Source organism: Heterodontus francisci, chromosome 3, assembly GCF_036365525.1.
Source record: "Heterodontus francisci isolate sHetFra1 chromosome 3, sHetFra1.hap1, whole genome shotgun sequence".
NCBI classification, from domain to species: Eukaryota; Metazoa; Chordata; class Chondrichthyes; order Heterodontiformes; family Heterodontidae; genus Heterodontus; species Heterodontus francisci.
The window spans coordinates 10,901,403-10,926,045 of record NC_090373.1 but is presented as its reverse complement, the minus strand read 5'-3'; the positions used below and the strand labels follow the sequence as shown (position 1 = coordinate 10,926,045).

General features: G+C 43.3%; 1 protein-coding gene across 6 annotated transcripts in view; it reads left to right on the top strand.

Annotated features, from left to right (window-relative positions):
* smap1 (small ArfGAP 1) overlaps window positions 1-24,643 on the top strand; it is a 355,453-nt gene that overhangs the window by 110,250 nt on the left and 220,560 nt on the right. For 4 of the 6 annotated variants that reach the window (XM_068020121.1, XM_068020119.1, XM_068020122.1 and 1 more), the window contains exons 5-6: window positions 2,169-2,246; window positions 10,104-10,184. The exons of 1 other annotated variant lie outside the window; for it this stretch is intronic. In XM_068020121.1, the coding sequence (XP_067876222.1) occupies window positions 2,169-2,246; window positions 10,104-10,184 (159 nt within the window). The remainder of the gene's footprint in view (window positions 1-2,168; window positions 2,247-10,103; window positions 10,185-24,643) is intronic. One more of the 6 variants, XM_068020120.1, reaches the window with a different exon arrangement.

The window sequence follows — 24,643 nt, the reverse complement described above, 5'->3', positions numbered from 1 at the left end:
ATTAACAAATTCTGCTGAAGAGTTGATGAACATCAAATAGTTCCTCCTCCTGCTCAGAATTGTCATTTTTCATGCTTAAATGTATTTTAATAATTTCTGTTTCTGAGAAATGCATTTGCAACTTCACAGCATCTTCCAATGTGATGTGTTTCTCAGTGTAACATGTTTGTAATGTCTTTTGATGTACGTGATATAAATCCTATTCCAAAGTCAGGTAATTTTTTTTCGTTACCTTTTGTAAATTTGTAGAAGTGTCATTCTAGTAATTACTGATATTTTGTACCCACTAAATGTATCACCCAATTGTAGTGCGATCTGATATCGACAATTCGATATTAAGATAATGCAGTTTCAATAGACTCAAAGCAGGCAAAGACAGCACAAGATGTCACGACACGCATTTCAATTAGAGCATCTCTGCCTGCACTCTTATGTAGTAGATCTGCACTGACCTCATTCCATTACCGGCATCAAAGCAAAGAAGTGCCTTCATGCTATCTTTGGTATAGGCTAGTGATACTGTGCAAAATACCTTGTTTAAGAAAGCAAAACGCTGAAGTGCTAGAAATCGCGCACAAAAAACCTAGTCGCTCAGTCACATCAGTGGAGAGAGCAAATAAATTCTGGCCATACACCCATTCATTAGAATTGATGCATGCCCAAAACATTAACTTGTTTCTTTCCACAGATACTAATTTGGCTGTAGATTAATTGAGTTCAGATATCGTTCAATCCCATTGCCTCTGCATTGGAGGCAAGTACTCTGCCGATTGCTTCAATCGAGGTAACAGACTATCGAATTGTTTTGCAATGAGAGAATTAGGTGTTCCTTTACTTCAAGTCTATCAAACTTGAACCCTATTGTGGGTCCAGTACACAAATAGGAAATTTAATAGGAAATTGATTCTGTATTCATAGAAATACTTGAAGCAGTCCACTGGAAAAACCACCTATTAAGTTGGTGGTATTGTATTTTTGTAACAATTTTGCTTAATAAAATGGGAAATATTAGCATGAATGTGGTGGAGGAAGTTGCACAAAAGCACTTTAAAGCCAGTCAAGTACTTGACCTGTAGTTACTGTTGTAAGGTAGTGGCCGTTTCCCACATTATAACAGCGAATACCCTTCAGAAGTACTTTATTGACTGTAAAGCACTTTGAGATGTTGGGTGGTTGTGAAAAGCGCTATATAAATGCAAGTCATCTTTTTTCTTTTAGTAGTAATTAGATATTCTGGCTTGTGCCAACCATGCAATTTACCTGATCTGTAATGTCTTGGATTTGCAATTTCCAAGTGAAAGATCATGTCCCAGAGGCTACTGCATTCATGTTACTAGCTATTTCCTATTACTGAAGTTTTAAAAGTGATATCTCTGCAACTGTAGTAGTGTCTAGGGTACTCTTAAAAATAACTCCAAAGAAAACATATTGACAGAGCTCACTTTAACATGGAGGGTTATTGCTGAATTTATCAGCTGAATAAGGGGTTTGTTGACGCTGTGTAATGGGCTGTACAATAATGACTATTTGTTTTTAACAGTTTTCCTTATAGGCAGCACTAATAATATGAGGGAAGGGGAGGGTTCATTGTTACGTAGCCTAAAGCTCCCTAGCTGGTTTGGAGTTTACAGCATTAGATGTGAGGAGATCCTTCTCCTCCAGTATGAAAGGTTGTGATTTGATTTTTTAAAAATTTCATGCAGGGAAAAAAAAGTCATTTTATAATTTTGGATGTTGCCCAAGATTATAGCAATGATCAACTCCTGGGTAATGCCCACCTATATAGAGGAGCTTAATCTGAAATTACCCTACATTTTGCTTATGTGTGCAGAGCTTTTGATGTATTGGCAACTTAAGAGATGCAAGCAAATAGACCTCTGGACTGTGGACAGTATTAAAAGATTTTCATTTTAAAGGAGTTGAAATTAAGTGTAGTCACAAATTTGTATGCTTGAATTATGAGGTTATGTAATTTATCTGATACCCGCCAGAAAGTGGCTGATTACTATTTGCTATATTTCATTGGCTACTGATATTGGTTGTATGGTGGTTGACATTTTAACTTGTAGGTCTTTTTTTATGATCTATAATTTATGCTACTGCTTGTTTTCTGCTTCTATTATTGCTTCATGCGCATCTGCTTGTTCCTTTTGATCTGTTCTGTGCAGATAACCTCCTCTGATGCTGCTGCGTCCTTGCCATCATCTCCCTCTTTATCAAATGCTGCTGAGAAGAGCAAACTGGAGGTATTATCTTACAAAACTATCAAGTGTTGATGGACACTGAATGTGATGTTTCACTCTGCAGTGCATGATCTTCCTATAGCTTTTATTAATAAATGATTCATTAGCAAGCCGTGATAAGAATGCAAATTGTGGATAAACTTTGGCAGGAGATCCAAGTTTTCTAGAGAGAACGTGCAGTGTCTCTCTACATCTACATCGCTCTGACATTTTTTACTTTAGATCTGAGATATTTAATGCCCATTATTTTGCCAAATGAAGTTTCACTAAAGATAATTATGTACCATTTCATTTGGTCAACAATAGTCATTTAGGCAACAGGCCATCGGAAATGCTCAAAATCTTCCTTTATTGCTGCACGTTAGCAAGAAAAGAGAGGGCGGCTTGGTTCATCAATCCATTTCCTCTTCAGTTTGGCCTCCTGTGAGTTCCTGCGGAATGCAGCCAAGTGCTGTTAAAATTCCTAACCCAATAAACCTCTAGTTCTATTTCCACCCCTCCCCTCCAAAAATCACAGAATATTTTAGTTAAACATTAGAACTCACTTTTCTGACCAGTTCCATTCCATTGGAAATACACTTGAAGAACTGGGGAACTTTTTAAAATCCTTACAACCTTCAATCCAGAAATTATGGAAACCAGTTGTAACATTGCTCCTGTCCTGGCTGAGGTCAGCTACCTGAGCACTGAAAGAGATTCAGCTGGAGACTTCTCTAGTCTGTCTGGTCCTGTTGCACATTGTCTTAATCAGCTGTGGCAAAAGAAGAGCTACTGTTGGGGGGGGAATGGCCTCTCAGGGGAAAGGAGCAATAGCCCAATTCGTTGCACCACGGTTGGCTCTGCTGCACAGGGAGGAGTAAAAAGTGTGGGAATGCAATAGTTATAGGGGATTCAATTGTAAGGGGAATAGATAGGCGTTTCTGTGGCCACAAAAGAGACTCCAGGATGGTATGTTGCCTCCCTGGTGCTAGGGTCAAGGATGTCTCAGAGCTGTTACAGGACATTCTGAAGTGGGTGGATGAATAGCCAGTGTCGTGGTACACAAACGACATAGGTTTTAAAAAAAAAAAGGATGCGGTCCTAAAAGCAGAATATAGGGAGTTAGGAAGTAAGTTGAGAAGTAGGACCTCAAAGGTAGTGATCACAGGATTACTACCAGTGCCACGTGCTAGTCAGAGTAGAAATAGCAGGATATATCGGATGTATACGTGGCTGAAGAGATGGTGTGAGGGGGAGGGTTTTAGATTCTTGGTGCATTGGGAACGGTTCTGGGGGAGGTGAGACCATACAAACTGGACGGGACACCTGGGCAGGACCGGGACTGATGTCCTTGGGGGAGTATTTGCGAGAGTGGTTGGGGACCGTTTAAACTAAAATGGCAGGGGGATGGGAACCTTTGGAAGGAGTCAGAGGAGGGGGGATCAAAGACAAGAACAAAAGACAGTAAGAGGAATAAGAAAAGTGATCGGCAGAGAAGTCAAGGGCCAGAATCAAACAGGGCCACAGTGAAAAATAGTGGGAAGGGGACAAGTTATGTTAAAAAGACAAGCCTTAAGGCTTTGTGCCTTAACGCGTGGAGCATTCACAATAAAGTGGATGAGTAATCGTGCAAATAGATGTAAATGGGTATGGTATAGTTCGGATTATGGAGACATGGCTGCAAGGTGACCAGGGATGGGAAATGAACATCCAGGGATATTCAGTATATAGGAAGGACAGACAAAAAGTAAAAGACAGTGGAGTTGCATTGCTGGTTAAAGAGAAAATTAACACAATAGTGAGGAAGGATATTAGCTCTGATGTGGAGTCTGTATGGGTAGAGCTGAGAAACTAAGAGGCAAAGAACATTAGTGGGGGTTGTATATAGACCCCCAAACTGTAGTGGTGATGTTGGTAATGGCATTAAACAGGAAATTGGAGACACATGCGATAAAGGAACATCTGTAATTATGGGTGACTTTAATCTGCATATAGATTGGGAAAATCATATTAGTCACAATACCGTAGAGGAGGAATTCTTGGAGTGTATACAGGATGGTTTTCTGGACCAATACGTTGAGGAAACAACTAGAGAACATGCCATCTTAGACTGGGTATTGTGTAATGAGAGAGGAATAATTGACAATCTAGAGCTGCGAGACCCCTTGGGGATGAGCGACTGTAATATGATAGAATTCTTCATCAAGATGGAGAGTGACGTAGTTGATTCTGAGAGACGGGTCCTGAATCTTAGTAAAGGAAACTACGAAGGTATGAGGCGCGAGTTGACCATGACTGATTGGGAAACGTTACTTAAAGTGATGATGGTCGAAAGCCAATTGCAAACATTTAAAGAGCGCATGGATGAACTGCAACAGTTGTTTATCCCTGTCTGGTGCAAAAGTAAAATGGGAAAAGTAGTCAAACCATAGCTGACAAGGGAAATTAGAGATAACATTAGATCCAAGGAAGGGGCATATACATTTTCCAGGAAAAACAAAAATCTGAGGATTGGGAGCAGTTTAGAATTCGGCAAAGGAGGACCAAGGGATTGATTAAGAAGAGGAAAATAGAGTACGAGAGCAAGCTTGCGGGGAACATAAAAACTGACAAAGTTTCTTTAGGTATGTGAAGAGAAGAAGATTGGTGAAGGCAAATGTAGGTCCCTTACAGTCAAACAGGGGAACTTATGGGGAATAAAGAAATGGTTTACCAACTAAATGCATACTTTGGTTCTGTCTTCACAAAGGAGGACATAAATATCATGCCAGAATGTTGGGAACACAGGGCTTAGTGAGAGATAGGCAGTGAAAGAAATCAGTATTAGCAGAGAAATGGTGTTGGGGAAATTGGGATTGAAGTCCGATTAAATCCCCAGGCCGTGATGGTATGCATCCCAGAGTACTTAAGGAAGTGGCCCTAGAAATAGTGGATGCATTGGTGGTCATCTTCCAAGATTCTATAGACTCTGGAACAGTTCCTACAGATTGAAGGGTAGCTAATGTAACCCCACTATTTAAAAAGGGAGGTAGAGAGAAAGCAGGGAATTATAGACCCGTCAGCCTGGCGTCGGTAGTGGCGAAAATTCTAGAGTCCATTATCAAAGATATTCTAGCAGAGCACTTCGAGAACAGTGGTAGAATTGGACAGAGTCAGCATGGATTTACGAAAGGGAAATCATGCTTGACAAATCTACGAGAATTCTTCGAGGATGTTACTAGCAGAGTTGATGAGGGGGAGCCAGTGGATGTGGTTTATTTGGATTTTCAGTAGGCTTTTGACAAAGTCCCACATAAGAGACGAACGTAAAATTAAGGCGCATGGGATTGGGGGTAGTGTATTGCGATGGATAGAAAATTGGTTGGCAGACATGAAACAAAGAATAGGGTTAAATGGGTCTTTTTCCAAATGGCAGGCAGTGACTAGTGGGGTACCGCAGGGATCGGTGCTAGGACCCCAGCTATTCACAATATACATTAATGATTTAGATGAGGGAACTAAATGTAATATCTCCAAATTTGCAGATGACACAAAACTGGATGGGAGGGTGAGTTGTGAGGAGGATGCAGAGAGGCTTCAGGGTGATTTGGACAAGTTAAATGAGTGGGCTAATGCATGGCAGATGCAGTATAATGTGGATAAATGTGAGGTTATCCACTTCAGTAGCAAAAACAGGAAGGCAGATTATTATCTGAATGGCTATAAACAGAGAGGGGAATATGCAACGAGAAATGGGTGTTCTTGTACACCTGTCGCTGAAGGTAAGCACGCAGGTGCAACAGGGAGTAAAAAAGGCAAATGGTATGTTGGCCTTCACAGCGAGACGATTCGAGTACAGGAGCAGGGATGTCTTGCTGCAGTTATACAGGGCCTTGGTGAGGCCACACCTGGAATATTGTGTGCAGTTTTGGGCTCCTTATCTGAGGAAGGATGCTCTTGCTATAGAGGGAGTGCAGTGAAGGTTTACCAGACTGATTCCTGGGATGGCAGGACTGACGTATGAGGAGAGATTGAGTTGGTTAGGATTATATTCACGAGTTCAGAAGAGTGAAGGGGGATCTCATAAAACCTATAAAATTCTAACAGGACTTGACAGGGTAGATGCAGGAAGGATGTTCCCGATGGTGGGGGAATCCAGAATCCGGGATTGTAGTCTAGGGATACAGGGTAAACCTTTCAGGACTGAGATGAGGAGAAATTTCTTCACCCAGAGAGTGGTGAGCCTGTGGAATTCGCTACCACAGAAAGCAGTTGAGGCCAAAACATAGTATGTTTTCAAGAAGGAGTTAGATATAGCTCTTGGGTCTAAAGGGATCCAAGGGTACGGGGAGAAAGCGGGAACAGGTTTCTGAGTTGGATGATCAGCCATGATCATAATGAATGGCAGGACCCTGGGGAATGTTGTTGAGCAGAGAGACTGTGGGGTGCAAGTACATAGTTCCCTGAAAGTGGCAACACAGGTAGACAGGGTGGTGAAGAAGGCGTATGAGTTGGGATGCCATGTTACAGTTGTACATAACATTGGTTAGGCCGCATTTGGAGTACTGTGTGCAGTTCTGGTCGCCACACTACAGGAAAAATGTGGTTAAGCTAGAGGGTGCGGAAAAGATTCACAAGGATGTTGCCTGGTTTGGAGGGCTTGAGTTATAAAGAAAGATTGGATAGGCTGGGTCTGTTTTCCCTGGAGCGAAGGAGATGGAGAGGGGACATGATAGAGGTATATAAAATTATGAGAGGCATAGATAGGGTAGCTAGCCAGAGTCTGTTTCCCATGGTAGGGGTGACTAAAACTAGAGGGCATAGATTTAAGGTGAGAGGGAGGAGGTTTAAAGGGGATCAAAGGGGTACATTTTTCACGCAAAGAATAGTGGGTATCTGGAATGAGCTGCCTGAGGAGGTGGTGGAGGCAGGAACAGTAGCGACATTTAAGAGGCATCTGGACAGGTACTTGAATGAGCAAGGCATAGAGGGATATGGAATTAATGCAGGCAGGTGGGATTAGTATAGATAGGCATTATGATCGGCATGGACGCGGTGGGCCTGTTTCTATGCTGTACGACTCTATGACTCTAATGGCGGAGCAGGCTTGAAGGGCCGAATGGCCTACTCCTCCTATTTTCTATGTTTCTATGAATTCTGGACATAGGTCAGTGTTTCTTTGCAAGTAATGTGCTCAAAGCAGAAACTGTACCCCTAGTTTTCCAAATGGTTTTATGGTTCAGGTTTCCACCCAAACTCATCTGCCTAATCACAAATGTAAAAGTTGCATCTGAATCAGCACAATTGGGCTGTGTTTTAGGGAATTTTTTTTACATTAAAAGATAAAGGGCAGAGAGAGGCAAGAGTTCCTAGCGTGTGTTCAGGAAAATTTCCTACATGTTTTGCGTCCAACGATAGGGGAGGCACTACTGTACCTCGTTCTTGGGAATGAGGTGGGTCAATTGGATCAAATATCAATAGGAGAACATTTTGGGGCCAGTGATCATTTGTATCATAACATTTAAATTGGTTATGAAAAAGAACAAAGAACAATCTAGAGTGAGAATAATTAACTGGGGGATTGCCAACTTCAATGGGGTAAGAATGGAGCTGGGCCGAACCGGTTGGAATCAAAGGTTGGCAGGAATAACAGAAGCTACACAATGGGCTACCTTTTAAAGAAGAGATAGTTTGGCCACAGATATTGAAGAAGTTGGGACTGTTTTCCTTGGAGAAGAGAAGGCAGGGAGGAGATTTGGTAAGGGTATTCAATCATGGGGCTGAATAGGAAAAAAAAACTGTTCCCACTCGTGAAAGGATCGCGAATGAGATGGCACAGATTTAAAGTCATTGGCAAAAGTGACATGAGGAAAAACTTCTTCACACAGCGAGTGGTTAGGATCTGGAATGCACTGTGTGAGTGTGTGGTAGAGGCTAGTTCATTTGAGGCATTGAAAAAGGAATTAGACTATTATCTGAAAAGGAAGAATGTGCAAGGGTAGGGGGAGAAGGAGGGAGAATGGCATTCGGGAATTGTTTGTTTGAAGAGCTGGTGCAGACATGGAGGGCTGAATGGCGCCTTCTGCACTGTAATTCTGTGAACTATTTTGAATAACTGAAAATTACTTTAAAAACATTGTATAGTTAAATTGTACATCAGTTTCCAAGTAAATTTTCATTTATTTAAAATCTTTTACAAGGTGCCTATTCGTGTCTTTAATTTTGAGGCTTGTTAAAGGGTTGCAATGAGGCGTATTTACCAGAAAGTTGCCAGATAATAAATTCAATTAGGCTGTAGCCAGTTTTGTGGGCGGCACTGGCTTGCAGTGCGATTTCTTTTAAACCAGCAAAAGAATGCAAAAGCTCTTTGTGCTGAATATGGCAACATAGAAAATAGGAGCAGGAGTAGGCCATTCGAGCCTGCTCCGCCATTCATTATGATCATGGCTGATAATCTAACTCAGTAACCTGTTCCCGCTTTCCCCCATATCCTTTGATCCCTTTCGCCCCAAGAGCTATAGCTAACTCCTTCTTGAAAACATACAATGTTTTGGCCTCAACTACTTTCTGTGGTAGCGAATTTCACAGGCTTACCACTCTCTGGGTGAAGAAATTTCTCCTCATCTCAGTCCTGAAAGGTTTACCCCGTATCCTTAGACTATGAACCCTGGTTCTGGACTCCCCCACCACTGGGAACATCCTTCCTGCATCTATCCTGTCAAGTCCTGTTAGAATTTTTTGGTTTCTATGAGATCCTCCTTCACTCTTCTGAACTCCAGCGAATATAATCCTAACCGACTCAATCTCTCCTCATAAGTCAGTCCCGCCATATCAGGAATCAGTCTGGTAAACCTTCACTGCACTCCCTCTATAGCAAGAACATCCTTTCTCAGATGAGGAGACCAAAACTGCACACAACTTTCCAGGTGTGGCCTCACCAAGGCCCTGCATAATTGCAGCAAGACATCCCTGCTCCTGTACTCGAATCCTCTCGCTATGAAGGCCAACATACCATTTGCCTTTTTTACCGCCTGTTGCACCTGCATGCTTACCTTCAGTGACTGGTGTACGAGAATACCCAGGTCTCGTTGTGTATTCCCCTCTCTGTTTGTTTGTAGCCATTCGGATAATCTGCCTTCTTGTTTTTGCTACCAAAGTGGATAATTTCACATTTATCCATATTATACTGCATCTGCGATGCATTTGCCCACTCACTCAACTTGTCCAAATCACCCTGAAGCCTCTCTTCATCCTCCTCACAACTCACCCTTCCACCCAGTTTTGGAGATATTACATTTAGTTGTACAATATAACTTGTGCCTGAAATTCCTCACTTATGTGCCAATTTCAGGGAAATTCAGCACAACCTAGAGGAAACTCCAAGCCGATATTTCAAATGCTCACTGGAACGTAGGTATTGATGGAAGCCTCCCTCCCTCACCCGCTCCCTCACTATCCCCTGCCAGTGTTGCTCAAAGTCTATCATTAGATTGAGGAGAGTAGCCAAGAATCACTTGTTTATTAAACAAAATTTACTGTACTGTAAGTGCATGGGAAAGCTTTGGTCTCCATTCAACATCAAAAGTGCTGAGAGTTGCTAGTCTATTTCTGCATGCTAGCACTGCATAGAGTATAAACAGGAATATCCTTGAATTGTTTGCCAGTGGTTAACATCTTGCCTGAGTTGCCTCTTCCACTCTCCATTAAGGTGAACAAGAAATAAGCTATTTAAACATCATTTAATCACAAAAGTGGAAATGACACCTGATCAGAAATTCATATCTACTTTATGCCATATTTTTAAATGAATATTTTATGCAAGTGGCAACAAAAAGGCACCATAAGTAGTTTTGCTTTTTTTTGATATAAGTAGGTTATAACAATGCAATGTTATGTTTGTAGAGGGAAAAGGACAAAAGGAAAGATGAAAAGAAGAGGGGAAAAGACCAAGAGAAACCCATTGCTTTGGAAAAAGTAAAAATGGTGAGTTCAATAATTGATCCATTTGAATGGTGCTTAAGTACAGGTGTTGGTATTGTTTGTCAGTTGCAAAATTAGAAGGGGATAAAGGTGTGGTATATTTGTGTAAAGACATCACATTCATCTGGCAAACTCTTTTTTTTTTGGTTTTGCAAAGGAGTACAGTACAGGCAAACAGCATCATGATTTTTATTGCCTGTCATTGAATTAACTTTTCAAGTATGAACATTTTGTAATCATATGAATTTGGATGTTGCATGAAATTGTAATGCTGGCTCCCTCATGGCTCTGAGTAATTGAACACCATCAAGTAGGACAGTCTGTACTGAGTGAACTGCTCTCTACTGAGGCAATGGCAGGCCACTACAAATAGCTTCGCTCACTGTGGAGGAGCACGTTGGCGCAGGTTCCTGCCCCTGATGGCTATCAAACTACCTCCCCCCCCCCCCCCCCCCCCATCACAAGAAGTGTGTGTACTGACAAAAGAGCCCAAATGCGTATCCCTTTATGGGAGATAGTTGCCCCATTTCACTGAAATGGATCACACTTATATAATAGCCATCTGGGTGTAGCAATGGAGATCAGCTGTGGCAATATGACGATACCAGTTTATATTTATGCAACATCTTTAACTTGGTGAAATATCCCAAGGTACTTCACAGGAGAGATTATTAAATGAGGTTTGACTCCAAACAGCTAAGGGGATTTTGGGCCAGATTCTGCTGCATCAGAGCACCCAATAGTGTCTGCCACTACTAAGACTTCACCCTGCACCCTTTAGCTCAAAATATTTTTGCCACTAAGTTGCTGAAATTGTGAGCTAATCAAGGCACGGTGAGACAAACAGGGCATCTGGGACCTGAGCGAGCAGGGAAAGCAATAGGCCACCAATGGTGGAGCAAGGGAAATCAGGGATGTGTAAAAGGCCAGAATTGGCAGAATGCAGATAGAAAGATAGAAACAAAGAAAAATAGGAGCAGAAGTAGGCCACTCGGTGCTTCGAGCCTGCTCCTCCATTCAATACGATCATGGCTGATCATCCAAACCTGTTCCTGCTTTCTCCCCGTATCCCTTGATGCCATTAGCCCTAAGAACTACATCTAACTCTTTCTTGAATATATTTAATGATTTGGCCTCAACTGCTTTCCGTGGTAGAGAATTACACAGATATCTAAGAAGGCTGTAGGAGGTTACAGAGATGAGGAGGGGCAGGCATGATGAGATTTGAAAAGTAGTATAAAAATTTAAAAATGTGAAGCATTACAAGATGGGGAGCTGATGTAAGTCAGTGAGCGCAGGGGTAATGAGTGAATGGGACTTGATGGGAGTTTGGATATGACCAGCAGCAGAGTTTTGGTCGGAGCTCCGTTTTTAGGTGGGTGCTAGTTGGGCAGCAGCAAGAAGGCAACACTTTTACAGAATGCAAGAGGAGAAACAAAATATAAAGAGAAAAAGGAATATTCAATTCAGTATTTTCCCTGTTTAAAAAAGCAAGTCCCAGCTGGCAGTGGAGAATACTACTGAAGCCATCATGATCTTTTCATTTGGTCGATAGAGGTGTCTGCATTGACTTTTTGTTCTGAATCTGTTCGATATTGGCAGACTGATTACTGCATTGTTTCTCACATTTTTCAGATACTCAATTGTCTGTGTTAGTTATTGAGTGTTTTCTTGATTGCAGTTTCAAAAAGTTTTAGAAGCAATACATTTCGACCAGGTATTCAAGACCTTTGTTTTTTTTATTCTTTCATGGGATGTGGGTGTTGCTGGCAAGGCCAACAGTTATTGCCCATCCCTAATTGCCCTCGAGAAGGTGGTGGTGTGCTGTCTTCTTGAACCGCTGCAGTCCATCTATTGCGGGTTCTCCCAGAGTGCTGTTAGGAAGGGAGTTCCAGGATTTTGATCCAGTGACAGTAAAGGAGTGGCAATATAGTTCCAAGTCAGGATAGTGTATGGCCTGGAGGGGGAGCTTGTAGGTGGTGGTGTTCTTGTGCATCTGCTGCCCTTATTCTTCTAGGTGGTAGAGGTAATGGGTTTGGAAGGTGCTGTCGAAGGAGCCTTGGTGAGTTGCAGCAGTGCATCTTGTACATGATACGCTGCTGCCACTGCGCGTTGGTGGCGAAGGGAGTGAATGTTGAAGATGGTGGATGGGTTGCAATCAAGCGGGCTGATTTGTCCTGGATGGTGTCGAGCTTCTTGAGTGTTGTTGGAGCTGCACTCATCCAGGCAAGTGCAGAGTATTCTATCAAACTACTGACTCCTATCTTGTAGATAGTGAACAAGCTTTGGGGATTCAGAAGGTGAGTTACTCGCCTCAGAATTCCCAGTCTCTGACCTGCTGTTGTAGCCACAGTATTTATATGGTTTGTCAAGTTCAGTTTCTGGTCAATGGTAACCCTCAGGATGTTGATGGTGGGGGATTCAGAGATGGTAATGCCATCGAATGCCAAGGGGAGATGGGTTAGATTCTATCTTCTTTGAGCTTGTCATTGCCTGGCACTTGTATTTCTTGAATGTTACTTGCCACTTAGCAGCCCAAGCCTAAATATTGTCCAGGTCTTGCTGCATATGGACATGGACTGCTTCAGTATCTGAGGAGTAGTAAATTGCACTGAACATTGTGCAATCATCAGCGACTATCCCCATTTCTGACTTTATTATGGAGGGAATGTCATTGAAGCAGCTGAAGATGGTTTGGCTTAGGACACTACCCTGAGGAACTCCTGCAGTGATGGCCTTGGGCTGAGATAATTAACCTTCAACAACCACAACCATCCTCCTTTGTGTTAGGTATGACTCTGAGCAGTGGACGTTTTTCCCCAGGTTCCCATTGACTTCAATTTGGCTAGGGCTCGTTGATTCCACATAGTCCAAATGCTACCTTGATGTCCAGGGCAGTCACTCTTGCCTCTCCTCTGGATTTCAGCTCTTTTGTCCATGTTTGGACTAAGGCTGTAATGAAGTCAGGAGCTGACTGGCTCTGACGGATCCCAAACTGAACATCAGTGAGCAGGTTATTGCTGTGTAAGTGCCGCTTGATAGCACTGTTGGCGACGCATTTCAATTCCATCACTTTACTGAAGATCGAGCGGAGGCTGATGGGGAGGTAATTGGCCGGATTGGATTTATCCTTTTTCTGGATAGGGCATACTTGGGCAATTTTCCACATTGTTCTAATAAAAGCAAAGTAGTGCGGATGTTGGAAATCTGAAATCGAAACAGAAAACGCTGGAAATACTCAGCAGGTCGGGCAACATCTGTGGAGAGAGAAGCAGAGTTAACATTTTCAGGTCAGTGACCTTTCATCAGAACTGGCAAAGGTTAGGAATGTAATAAGTTTTAAGCAAGTGAAGCAGAGGTGGGGGTGAAGAGAACAAAAGGGAAGGTGTGTGATGGGGCAGAGGGCAGGAGAGATTAAATGATAAACATGTCATGGGACTAAGACAAGGGGAGTGCTAATGGTGTGATGAAAGAGCATTAGTCCAGGGAGAGTGTTAATAGATAGCTCTGTCCAAAGTGTAAACATGAAAAACCAAGTTTAAGGCAGGCACATGGTTTAAAAAAATGATAATGGGAAAAGGCTAGTCATGCTCTGAAATTATTGAACTCAATGGTTATTCCGGAAGGCTGTAGGGTGCCTAATTGGAAAATGAGGTGCTGTTCCTCAAGCTAGTTTTGATGTTCACTGGAACACTGCAGCAAGCCCAGGACAGATACACAGGTATGGGAGTAGGGTGCTGAATTGAAATGGCAAGGAACCAGAAACTTGGGGTCATGCTTGCAGATTGAGCAGAGGTGTTCTGCAAAGCGGTCACCCAATCAGCGTTTGGTCTCCCCAATGTATAGGAGACAGCATTGTGAGCTGCGAATACAGTAGACTAAATTGAAAGAAGTACAAGTAAATCACTGCTTCTCCTGGAAGGAGAGTTTAGGGCCTTGGATGGTGAGGAGAGAGGAGGTAAAAGGGCAAGTATTACACCTCCTGTGATTGCATGGGTAGGAGCTCTGGAAAAAAGAGAAGAGAAGAGTTGTCAGGGTTGATGGAGGAGTGGACCAGGTGTCGCAGAGGGAACTGTCCCTTCGGAACGCTGACGAGGGAGGGGAAGATGTGCTAGGTATTGGAATCATACTAGAGGTGGTGGAAATGTTCCTTTGCATGTGTAGGCTGGTGGGGTGTGCAGTGAGGACAAGGGGAACCCTATCGTGGTTCTGGGACGATGGGGAAGGGATGAGGGCAGAAGTGCAGGAAATGGGTGGGACACAGTTGAGGGCCCTGTCGACCACAGTGGGGGGGGAACCCTCAGTTGAGAAAAAAGGAAGACATATCAGAAGCGCTGTTGTGGAAGGTTGCATCCTCCGAACCAATGTGTTGGAGTCGGAGACACTAGGTGAATGGAATGGAGTCCTCACAGGAAGCAGAGTGTGAGGAAATGTAGCCAAGGTAGCCGTGGGAGTTGGTGGGCTTATAATGAATATTTGTGGATAGCCCATCACCAGAGATGGAGACAGAGAAGTCGAGGAAGAGAAGGGAAGTGTCAGAGATGGACCATGTAAAGGCGAGAGAAGGGTAGAAATTGGAAGAAAAGTTGAAGTTTTCCAGTTCGGGGCGAGAGCAGGAAATGGCACCGATACAGTCATCAACGTACAGGAAAAAGTTGGGGGAGGGGGCCTGAGTAGGACTGGAACATGGAATGTTCGACATACCCCACAAAATGACAGGCATAACTAAGACCCATAGCAACACCTTTTTTATTTGAAGGAAGTGAGTGGAGTTGAAGGAGAAATTGTTCAATGTGAGAACAAGTTCAGCCAGGCGGAGGAGGGTGGCAGTGGATGGGGACAGGTTGGGCCTTTGTTCAAGGAAGAAGTAGAGAGCCCTCAGACCATCCTGGTGGGGGATGGAGATATAGAGAGACAAGCTATCCATAGTGAAGAGGAGGTGGTTAGAATCAGGAAACTGGAAATTGTCGAAATGATGTAGAGTGCCAAAAGAGTCATGGATGTACATGGGAAGAGACGGGGAAAAAGATAGTCAATTTAGGAGGAAATAAGTTCCGTGGGGCAGGATCAGGCTGAAATTATGGGTCTACCAAGACGGTGCTGTTTGTGGATTTTAGAAAGGAGGTAGAGATGCGTTGTCTGGCATTGCGGGACTGAGGTTGGAAGCTGAAGAGGGAAGGTCTCCGGAGGAGATGAGGTCAGTGACAGTCCTGGAGACATTGGCTTGATGTTCAGTGGTGGGGTCGTGGTCCGGGGGAGGTAGGAAGAAGTGTCTGAGAGTTGGCGCTCAGCCTCTGCAAGTAGAGGTCTGTATGCCAGACAACAGCGGCATCACCCTTGTCAGCAGATTTGATCACAATGTCAGGGTTGGATCTGAGAGAACGGAGTACAGCAAGATCGGAGGGAGACTGGTTAGTGTGAGCGGGCGGAGCAGCAAAATTGAGATGGCCGATGTCTCGCTGACAGTTCTCAATGAAAAGATCGAGTGTGAGTAAGAGGCCAGTGGGAGGGGTCCAGGTGGAGGGAGAAGACTGGAGGCAGGTGAGTGGTTCTGCTGTTCAGGGGAGGACTCTTGGTCAAAGAAGTGAGCCTGGGAAGAAGAGCTCAATGTCATGCCGTGTGTGAAATTCATTGAGGTGGGGGAAGTAAGGGGATAAAACAGAGTCCTTTGTTCAGATCGTTCAGTGTCAGAGATGGGAAAGTCAGAAGGTGAGATTAGTAGAAGGGATGAGGTCAGAAGGAAGTGAAGGGATCAGGAGCGGCATTAGTCCCCATGAGCTGCTGGAGCTTGCGTTCCTTAACACCTGAAAGGAAGAGCGAAAGTTTTTTGTTAATGAGTTGGATAAGGCGATGGATGAAATGAAACTGTGGAGCAGGACAGCTTGGAGACAAGGTGAATTGGTGCTTCTGGAGAGGGAGGTCAAGTGTGTACATGTGGTGGGGCATGGCACTGAGGATCCATCTCAGGATGCAGCGAGAACAGCAGTCCAAGGAATGTTGCATATCTCTGAGATATCCACATTGTTGGGTAGATGCTAGTGTTGTAGCAGTACTGGAACAGCTTGGCTAGGGGCATGGTTAGTTCTGGAGCACAAGTCTTCAGTGCTATTGCCGGAATGTTGTCAGGGCCCATAACCTTTGCACTTTCCAATGCCTTCAGCTGTTTCTTGATATCACGTGGAGTGAATTGGATTGGCTGAAGATTGGCATCTGTGATGTTGGGGACCTCGGGAGGAGGCCGAGATGGATCTTTGCACACATGGTACTAGGTTGTTAATATTAATGCCAATTCAAAATATTTCCATTTTCTACTCCTCCTATGTCTTGAGCTCTCTGCTTGCATTAGGTAGAGGTGGATGCAAAGATAGGAGCTAATTCTCCAGGACTAGATTTGGCATAAAGATGGGATGAATCTGCAGTAGTGGATCTCACCCGGTATCCAAGAAGGCTGGGTCTTTGTCCTGTACCAGGGCACGTTTTATCTTTTGACTCGGAGACATCTTTCTCAGAAGCTTAACCAGTCAGTAATAAATAAAGAGCTTTACCAACCACGCCCATCTGCATGCTCATAGTGACTGTGTCGTTTCGGGGGTACTGTTGCAGATTATTACTGTTTGTACCCCATCATCTGAGGACTATGGATACCAACATCTCACCAAAAAGAAAGCAGTTCCCTTTGTGCCAACCTTCTGCTCCTTGTGACTGAAGAACCTTATGCAGAATTGAGTGGGTTAAGATTATTTCCAGCCATTTTTATCTCCAGATAGTCGTGGTGAATCCAGTCTTGGAAATTGTTCTAGTATTGGTAGACACCAGAAAAATGCTTCAGATTTCCGTGCTGAAGGTTAAGAATGTGCTTTAAGGGAGTGGTAAGCCATCTGTGCTGGGCTAGTAATCTCTTCACACGCTCTGGTTGTGACCATAAGAAACTGCACCTACTTTAATGCTCTTGTCCTAATGTGATATTTCAGACTTGAGTAACTTGATTTGAGTCAATGTTCAAGAATAAGTAACTTGCAAGCATTTGTGCCAGCTTGTGAGTGTTGAAGAATAAGTAAGAGCACAAGTTGCTGGCTAGTCATTCTGATGGGATAGAAATTTCTCAACCATTTTGTCTTCCCAAAGTCTCAAAGATCAGATTGGTGACATCAGTTATTCTGCCATGTAAAGATGAGCTCTGGATACTGTGGTTTCTCAACATCTTGGCATTGAACAATCCAATCTCTGAGTCCATGTAAGGGCTATCCCTCCCCAATGTTGAGCCATCTCTTCCATCCAGTTTTGATGCAATGATCAAAAGGATCTAAGTTACTGTTGGTAAATGTATGAAATCATCAGTACAATACTTGGTTGCTGTAAAAGGTTCTTGCTTGTGTTAGAAATATAGACTACAAATCAAAAAGATAAAAGCTATAAAAGGCAATGGCAGATAATGCATTCAGTGTATATAGTCACCTAATCACAAGGCGGTGTTATTACCTTTGAGAAAGTAAATAGCTAATCAACCAAGATGACTCTGTGCCAGGAAAGGTAATCAGTTCAGGAAAATTAAGTTTCTCCTCTTTGGAAAACACATTTCATTAGCAAGTTAGGAACATGAGAACAGGAATAACCTGTTTAGCCTATTGAACCTATTTTTCTGTTCAATTAGTTCATGGCTGATCTGTACCTCAACTTCATTTACCTGCCGTTCCTCCATATCCTTTGATAATTCAACCAAATAATCTATTGATCTTGGTTTGGAAATGTTAATTGACCCAGCATCCCCAGAACCTTATGGGGGAAAGTGTTAGCAAACTTTTTACTGTCCCAGTTTGAGGACTTGGAAACGTAAATTTAAAAATGAGCAAATTGGGAGTTGGCAGAGAAGTGAAGCAGAACTCATTTACTCGAGCGTTATTGGGATTGCAGAATTCGTTCATCAGGGAAGAACATTTATTTAAAATAAATTAATGGTAGTTATCAGTTCAAGGAAGGAACAGATGTGTTTAGAGTGGAAAGTGTTAATTGTATATGAATTGGATGTTTAATTGTATTCCGGTGGTGGGCATTAACTGGGGATTCTGTTGGTGTGGAGGTGTACGATATGTAAAGTGTGCCTCTGTAAATAAAAGGTTGGAAGTGTATAAAGACCAGACTCCAGTTCAATGCTTCAATGCCTGGCTATCTTCGTTGCAACAAAGGATCGAGCATTAATGCACCTCTGGGCCCTGTGAAGATAGTAAGAAATACCATTTGGCCCCTTGAGCCTGCTCCGGCAATCGATAAAATCATGGCTGATCTGACTGTGGCCTATATTCCACTTTCCTGTCGCTTCCCCATAACCCAGACTCTCATATAGATCAAATATCTGTCTAACTCAGCTTTGAATATATTCAATGATCCAGCCTTCACTGCTCGCTGGGGAAGAGAATTCCAAAAATTAACGACCCTCTGAGAGAAGAAATTCCTCCTCATCTCTGTCTTAAATGGGAGACCCCTTATTTTTAGATTGTGCCCCCTAGTTCTAGATTCCTCCACAAGGAGAAACATTCTCTCAGCATCTACCCTGTCAAGCCTCCTCAAATCTTCTGTTTCAGTAAGATCACCTCTCATTCTTCTAAACTCCAATGAGTGTAGGCCCAACCTGCTAACTTTTCCTTGTAAGGCAACCGCTTTATCTCAGCAATCAGCCTAGTGAACCTTCGCAGAACTGCTTCCAATGCAAGTATTACCCTCAAGAAAGGAGACCAAAACTCTACACAGTACTCTAGGTACGGTCTCTCCTTCGTCATGTACAGTTGTAACAAGACTTCCCTACTTGTTATAGTCCATCACCCGTGCAATAAAGGCCAACATTCCATTTGTAATTCCAGGTGAAGCAGTGATTTTCTTGTACTTCCTTCAATTTAGTATACTGTATTCACCGCTCAAAGTGCGGTCGCCTCTACATTGGGGAGACCAAATGCAGATTGGGTGACCGCTCTGCAGAACACCTCTGCTCAGTCCAAAAGCATGACCCCGAGCTTCCGTTTTCTTGCAATTTCAACACACTCCGCTGCTCCCATGCCCACATTTCTGTCCTTGGCCTGCTGCAGTGCTCCAGTGCACATCAACGCAAGCTCGAGGTGCAGCACCTGACTTTTCGATTAGGTACTCTACAGCCTTGCAGACTGAACATTGAGTTCAATAATTTCAGAGCATGACTGATTTTTCTTTGTATTTTTCTATTTTTTTATTTTATGTTTTAACCATGTACCTGTTTTTCATGTGGACAGAGCTGTCTATTATTCTGCCATTAACACTCTCTCTGGACTAATGCTTTGTCTTTCACCACAAGAATTAACAGACTCTTTGCTATTTAATCTCTCCTGCCCTCTATTTTATCACACAACTTCCCTTTTGTTCTCTTACCTACCAACTCCCATTGCCCCCCCTTCACTTGCTTAACCTAATTCTTTTCTAACTTTTGCCAGTTCTGATGAAAGGTCACAGACCTGAAACATTAACTCTACTTGTTGTGTAGATCCCCACCTGCCAAGAATGAGGCATATTAATTTTGTCATATGAACATTGATTTTGAGCTGTTGCTGGAGTGAAGAAATGACTTGTTAAAGAAATCACCAGATCTTTGACTGGAGGACAGTTGCATACTAAGAGATGGTGCTTGTGGAGACAAAGAACTCCTCCCTGGTCCAATTAACCCAAATGGATTTTGATCAGACATTGAAGGAGTAAGGAATTGCATTCCAGGGACTGCTAAAATGATGCAATCCACAAAGCCAGGACTGGTTAAACCAGTTGGTCACTTGACTAGCTAGTCCAGGTTTTTTGAACTAGCAATAGGACAGTTTGAATTCAAAAGAGAGTTTGCAACTAAAGCTGGATCAAGGATACCCCTCTCCTGCCTGTCTCTGTCTCGCTTTCTCCCAAGCCAACAGACCCACGGAAGACACGTAAACCTCGAGAGAAAAGACTCCGACATCGAAATAGGTTGAAGCGTGCACTGGGCCCCAATGAATTGCAAGACTTAGCAGCAACCATAGACTCCACATTGAAAATTAAGGGACTATTGTTATAATCCCGGTATTGCCTCAAACTTTTCCCCTTTATTCTTTTCTACTTTTTCTGTCTCTATCTGCGTGTGTGTTTATCACGTATGCATGCTAGCGTGGTCGTGTCGCATATTCATAGTCGTTAACCCGATTAGAGTTTAAGATTAATAAACTTGCTTGTTTAAATCTAAGGAAACCTGTCTGATTTCTTTGCTTTAGAATTGGAGCAGTGAACAAGGATTCACTGAGGGGGGAGCTAAAAACACGGTGTTTCTAAAATTAAACCCTGTCACAGTTAAACCAGGCAAAGGCTGAGAGGGAACCCCTAGACCGCTTCTCACTTGGCTGTAACACTGCTTCTCTCTCCACAGATGCTGCCTGACCTGCTGAGTATTGCTAGCACTTTTTGTTTTTATTAAAGGATCGAGGGATGTGGTTTACAGGTAAATAGCTAGGGCTCAAATCACTCAGACTTGGACTTTGCTGTTGTGTAAAAATTAATTTTTTTCAGCAACATAGAAAAAGGAGTAGGTCATTCAGCCCCTCGAGCCTGCTCTGCCATTCATTTAGATTGCCTCATTTGCACCTCAACACCATTTAACCAAATTTTCTCCATATCCATATGGGTGGCGCAGTGGCTAGCACCGCAGCCTCACAGCTCCAGCGACCTGGGTTCGGTTCTGGGTACTGCCTGTGTGGAGTTTGCAAATTCTCCCTGTGACCGCATGGGTTTCCTCCCACATGCCAAAAACTTGCGGGTTGATAGGTAAATTGGCCATTGTAAAATTTGCCCCTAGTGTAGGTAGGTGGTAGGAGAATTGAGGGAAGGTGGGAGTGTGAGAGGGAAAATGGAATTAATGTAGGATTAATATAAATGGGTGGTTGATGGTCGGTGTGGACTCGTTGGGCCGAAGGGCCTGTTTCGGTGCTGTATCTCTCTGACTCTCTGACTCTATCCCTTGATACCCTTATCTAATCTAAAATCTATCAATTTCAGTCTCAAATTTAAATTGCCTCAACATCTGCAGCCTTGATAAAGACATAAGGGGGGAAAAAAGGGTTCTTAGCCAAGGAGAAGTTAGGAAATGAAATCAAACTCTTAATCAAAGGTGGGTTTTTAAATAAGGTCTTGAAGAAAGTAAAAGAGGATGAGAGGCACAGGAGTTTGTGTTCTGGCCAGGTGGGTGATGGGGTGGCTGGTTTCCACTGTTCACCTCCCAAATGACTATAGACAGTGTTTTGTGTTACTCGTGTTTCAGCCCCTTTGTTTTACTTGCCAAATAAACAGATGGTGGCAGGTTTTCGTGTAGGTTTAAAACAGGAGGTTAACTATTTATTAAACATTATTCGTTCTCCGAAATGTTCGCAGCACCACTCATGCATGCAAATTACTCTCACATGCACTCCAGAGAAGAAAGAAGGTAAAAGGCTCAGAGTTCAAGGTGTAAAAGTCTGTTGATTCAGGGAAAACCTGTGGGATCCTCTCGGAAGGTGAATTTTACAGACCTGGTTGCTGGTTGTCTTGTAATTGCTGGGCTGTTGCAGCCTTGTGGCAGTCCTGTTCGGGTTGAAGAAGGTGCTGATGCTTATTCCATTCTCACTGGTAGAACAGTAGTTTTTACAAAGGCACTTTCTTGTCTCTGCCTAGCTGGCTTCCAACTTGTCTCAGCAGGGTTCAACTGTGTTGGCTGGAACTGATGTCTCTGCGCTCTCTCTGCACCCTCTCTGCGCACTCTCTGCACCCTCTCTGCGCTTGCAACCACCTTCTGGGAATTCAAGATGGCTTAAGGTGTTTATTATGCGGCTGAAGAGAGGTCAGACTGATCTTGATGTCTGAAGTTCTGTACTGATGAGACCCTGCCCCTTTTTGTTTCTCAAAGCCATTATCTTTTACAATGCACTTCCAATTGTTAGTTTTGCCCATGTGAATTTAGGTTTCACTCCTTGCTGGGCTGCACAATGGCTTTTTGATGGCCCTGTTTTGAGGATATGAGGGCTGTTCAGACTCCATTGTAGTGAAGGTTAGTTGGAGATGAAATGACTGGGAAGGTCTTTGTCTCAGTTTGTTTGAGTATAGCTCATATCCATGTGTGATTATCTCATTTCCATGCGGCCAATGGATGTGGACTACAGTGCAAGTGGCGGTATTAGTCATGACTTGTCCTCCATTTTGTTGACAGCCAATGTCCCAATCTTTTAAAACTGTTCCAAGTTTTGTAACTTTTCAGTTTGTTTCTGTATTTTCATGGCTGCATTTCTGGTGAATGTGACAGGAGGTAATTCCAGAGTCATAGTCATACAGCACAGAAACAGGCCCTTCGGCCCACCATGTCTGTGCTGGCCATCAAGCACCTAATTATTCTAATCCCATTTTCCAGCACTTGGCCTGTATCCTTGTATTCAATGGCATTTCAAGTGCTCATCTAAATACTCCTTAAATGTTGTGAGGGTTCCTGCCTCTACCACCCCTTCAGGCAGTGCGTTCCAGATTCCAACCACCTTCTGGGCGAAAAATGTTTTCCTCAAATCCCCTCTAAACTTCTTGCCCCTTACCTTAAATCTATGCCCCCTGGTTATTGACCCCTCTGCTAAGGGAAAAAGTTTCTTTCTATCTATCCTATCAGTGCCCCTCATAATTTTGTATACCTCAATCATGTCCCCCTCAGCCTTCTCTGCTCGAAGGAAAACAACCCTTGCCTCTTAAGTGTCTCTTCATAGCTGAAGTGGTCCAGTCCAGGCAACAGCCTGGTGAATCTCCTCTGAACCCTCACCAGTGCAATCACATCCTTCCTATAGTGTGGTGCCCAGAACTGTGCACAGTACTCCAGCTGTGGCCTAACTGGCATTTTATACAGCTCCATCATAGCCTCCCTGCTGTTATATTCTATGCCTCAGCTAATAAAAGAAAGTATCCCATATGCCTTCCAAACCACCTTTATCTACCTGTGCTGCTGTCTTCAGTGATGTATGGACAAGTACATCAAGGTCCCTCTGACCGTCTGTACTTCCTAGGGTCCTACCATCCATTGTATATTCCCTTGCCTTGTTAGTCTTTCCAAAATGCATCACCTCACACTTCTCAGGATTAAATTCCATTTGACACTGCTCTGCCCATCTATATCACCCTCTAATCTAAGGCTTTCCTCCTCACTATTTACGAGACCACCAATTTTCGTGTCCTCTTTGAACTTACTGATCATAGCTCTTATATTCAGGTCTAAATCATTAATGTACACTACAAACAGCAAGGGTCCCAGCACCGATCCCTGTGGTACACCACTGGTCACAGGCTTCCACTCACAAAAACAACCCTCGGCCATCACCCTCTCTCCTGCCAGTAAGCCAATTTTGGATCCAATTTGCCAAATTGCCCTGAATCCCATGGGCTGTTATCTTCTGAACCAATCTCCCACATGGGACCTTATCAAAAGCCTTACTGAAGTCCATGTAGACTATATCAACTGCTTTACCCTCATCTACACATCTAGTCACCGCCATGAAAAATTCAATGAAGTTAGTTGGACATGATCTTCCCCTGACAAAGCCATGCTGACTATCCCTGATTAATCCCTGCCTCTCCAAGTGGAGATTAATCCTGTCCCTCAGAAATTTTTCCAATCATTTCCCTACCACTGATGTTCGGCTCATCGTCCTGTAATTAACTGGTTTATCCCTGCTACCCATCTTGAATAATGGTATCATAATGGCTGTCCTCCAATCCTCTGGTACCTCTCCTGTGGCTAGAGAGGATTTGAAAATTTGTGTCAGAGCCACTGCTATCTCCTCCCTTGCCTCACATAACAGCCTGGGAGACATCTCATCTGGGCCTGGAGCTATATCCATTTTTAAGCCAGCTAAAAAAGCTAATACTTCCTCCCTTTCAATGCTAATATGTTCAAGTATATTACAATCCCCCCTCCCTGATCTCTACACCGACATCGTCCTTCTCCATAGTGAGCACAGATGAAAAGTAATCATTTAAAACCTTACATATGTCCTCTGGCTCCACACACAGGTTGCCACTTGGGTGCCTAATGGGCCCTACTCTTTCCCTGGTTATCCTCTTGCCCTTAATATACTGCTAAAATGCCTTAGGATTTTCCTTTATCTTGCCTGCCAGTGTTTTTTCTTGCCCCCTCTTCGCTCTCTTAATTACTTTAAGTAACCCCTTACACTTTCTATATTCTTCTAGTGCCTCCACTGTTTTCAGTGCTCCGAATCTGCCATAAGCCTCCTTTTTTTTCTTTTCTTTGTCCAATCCTCTATATCCCTTGACATCCAGGGTTCCCTGGACTTGTTGGTCCTACCCTTCACCTTAACGGGTACATGTTGGCTCTGAACTCTCGCTATTTCCTCCTGGACTCCCACTGGTCTGCTGTAGACTTTCCTACAAGAAGCTGCTCCCAGTCCACTTCAGCCAGGTCCTGT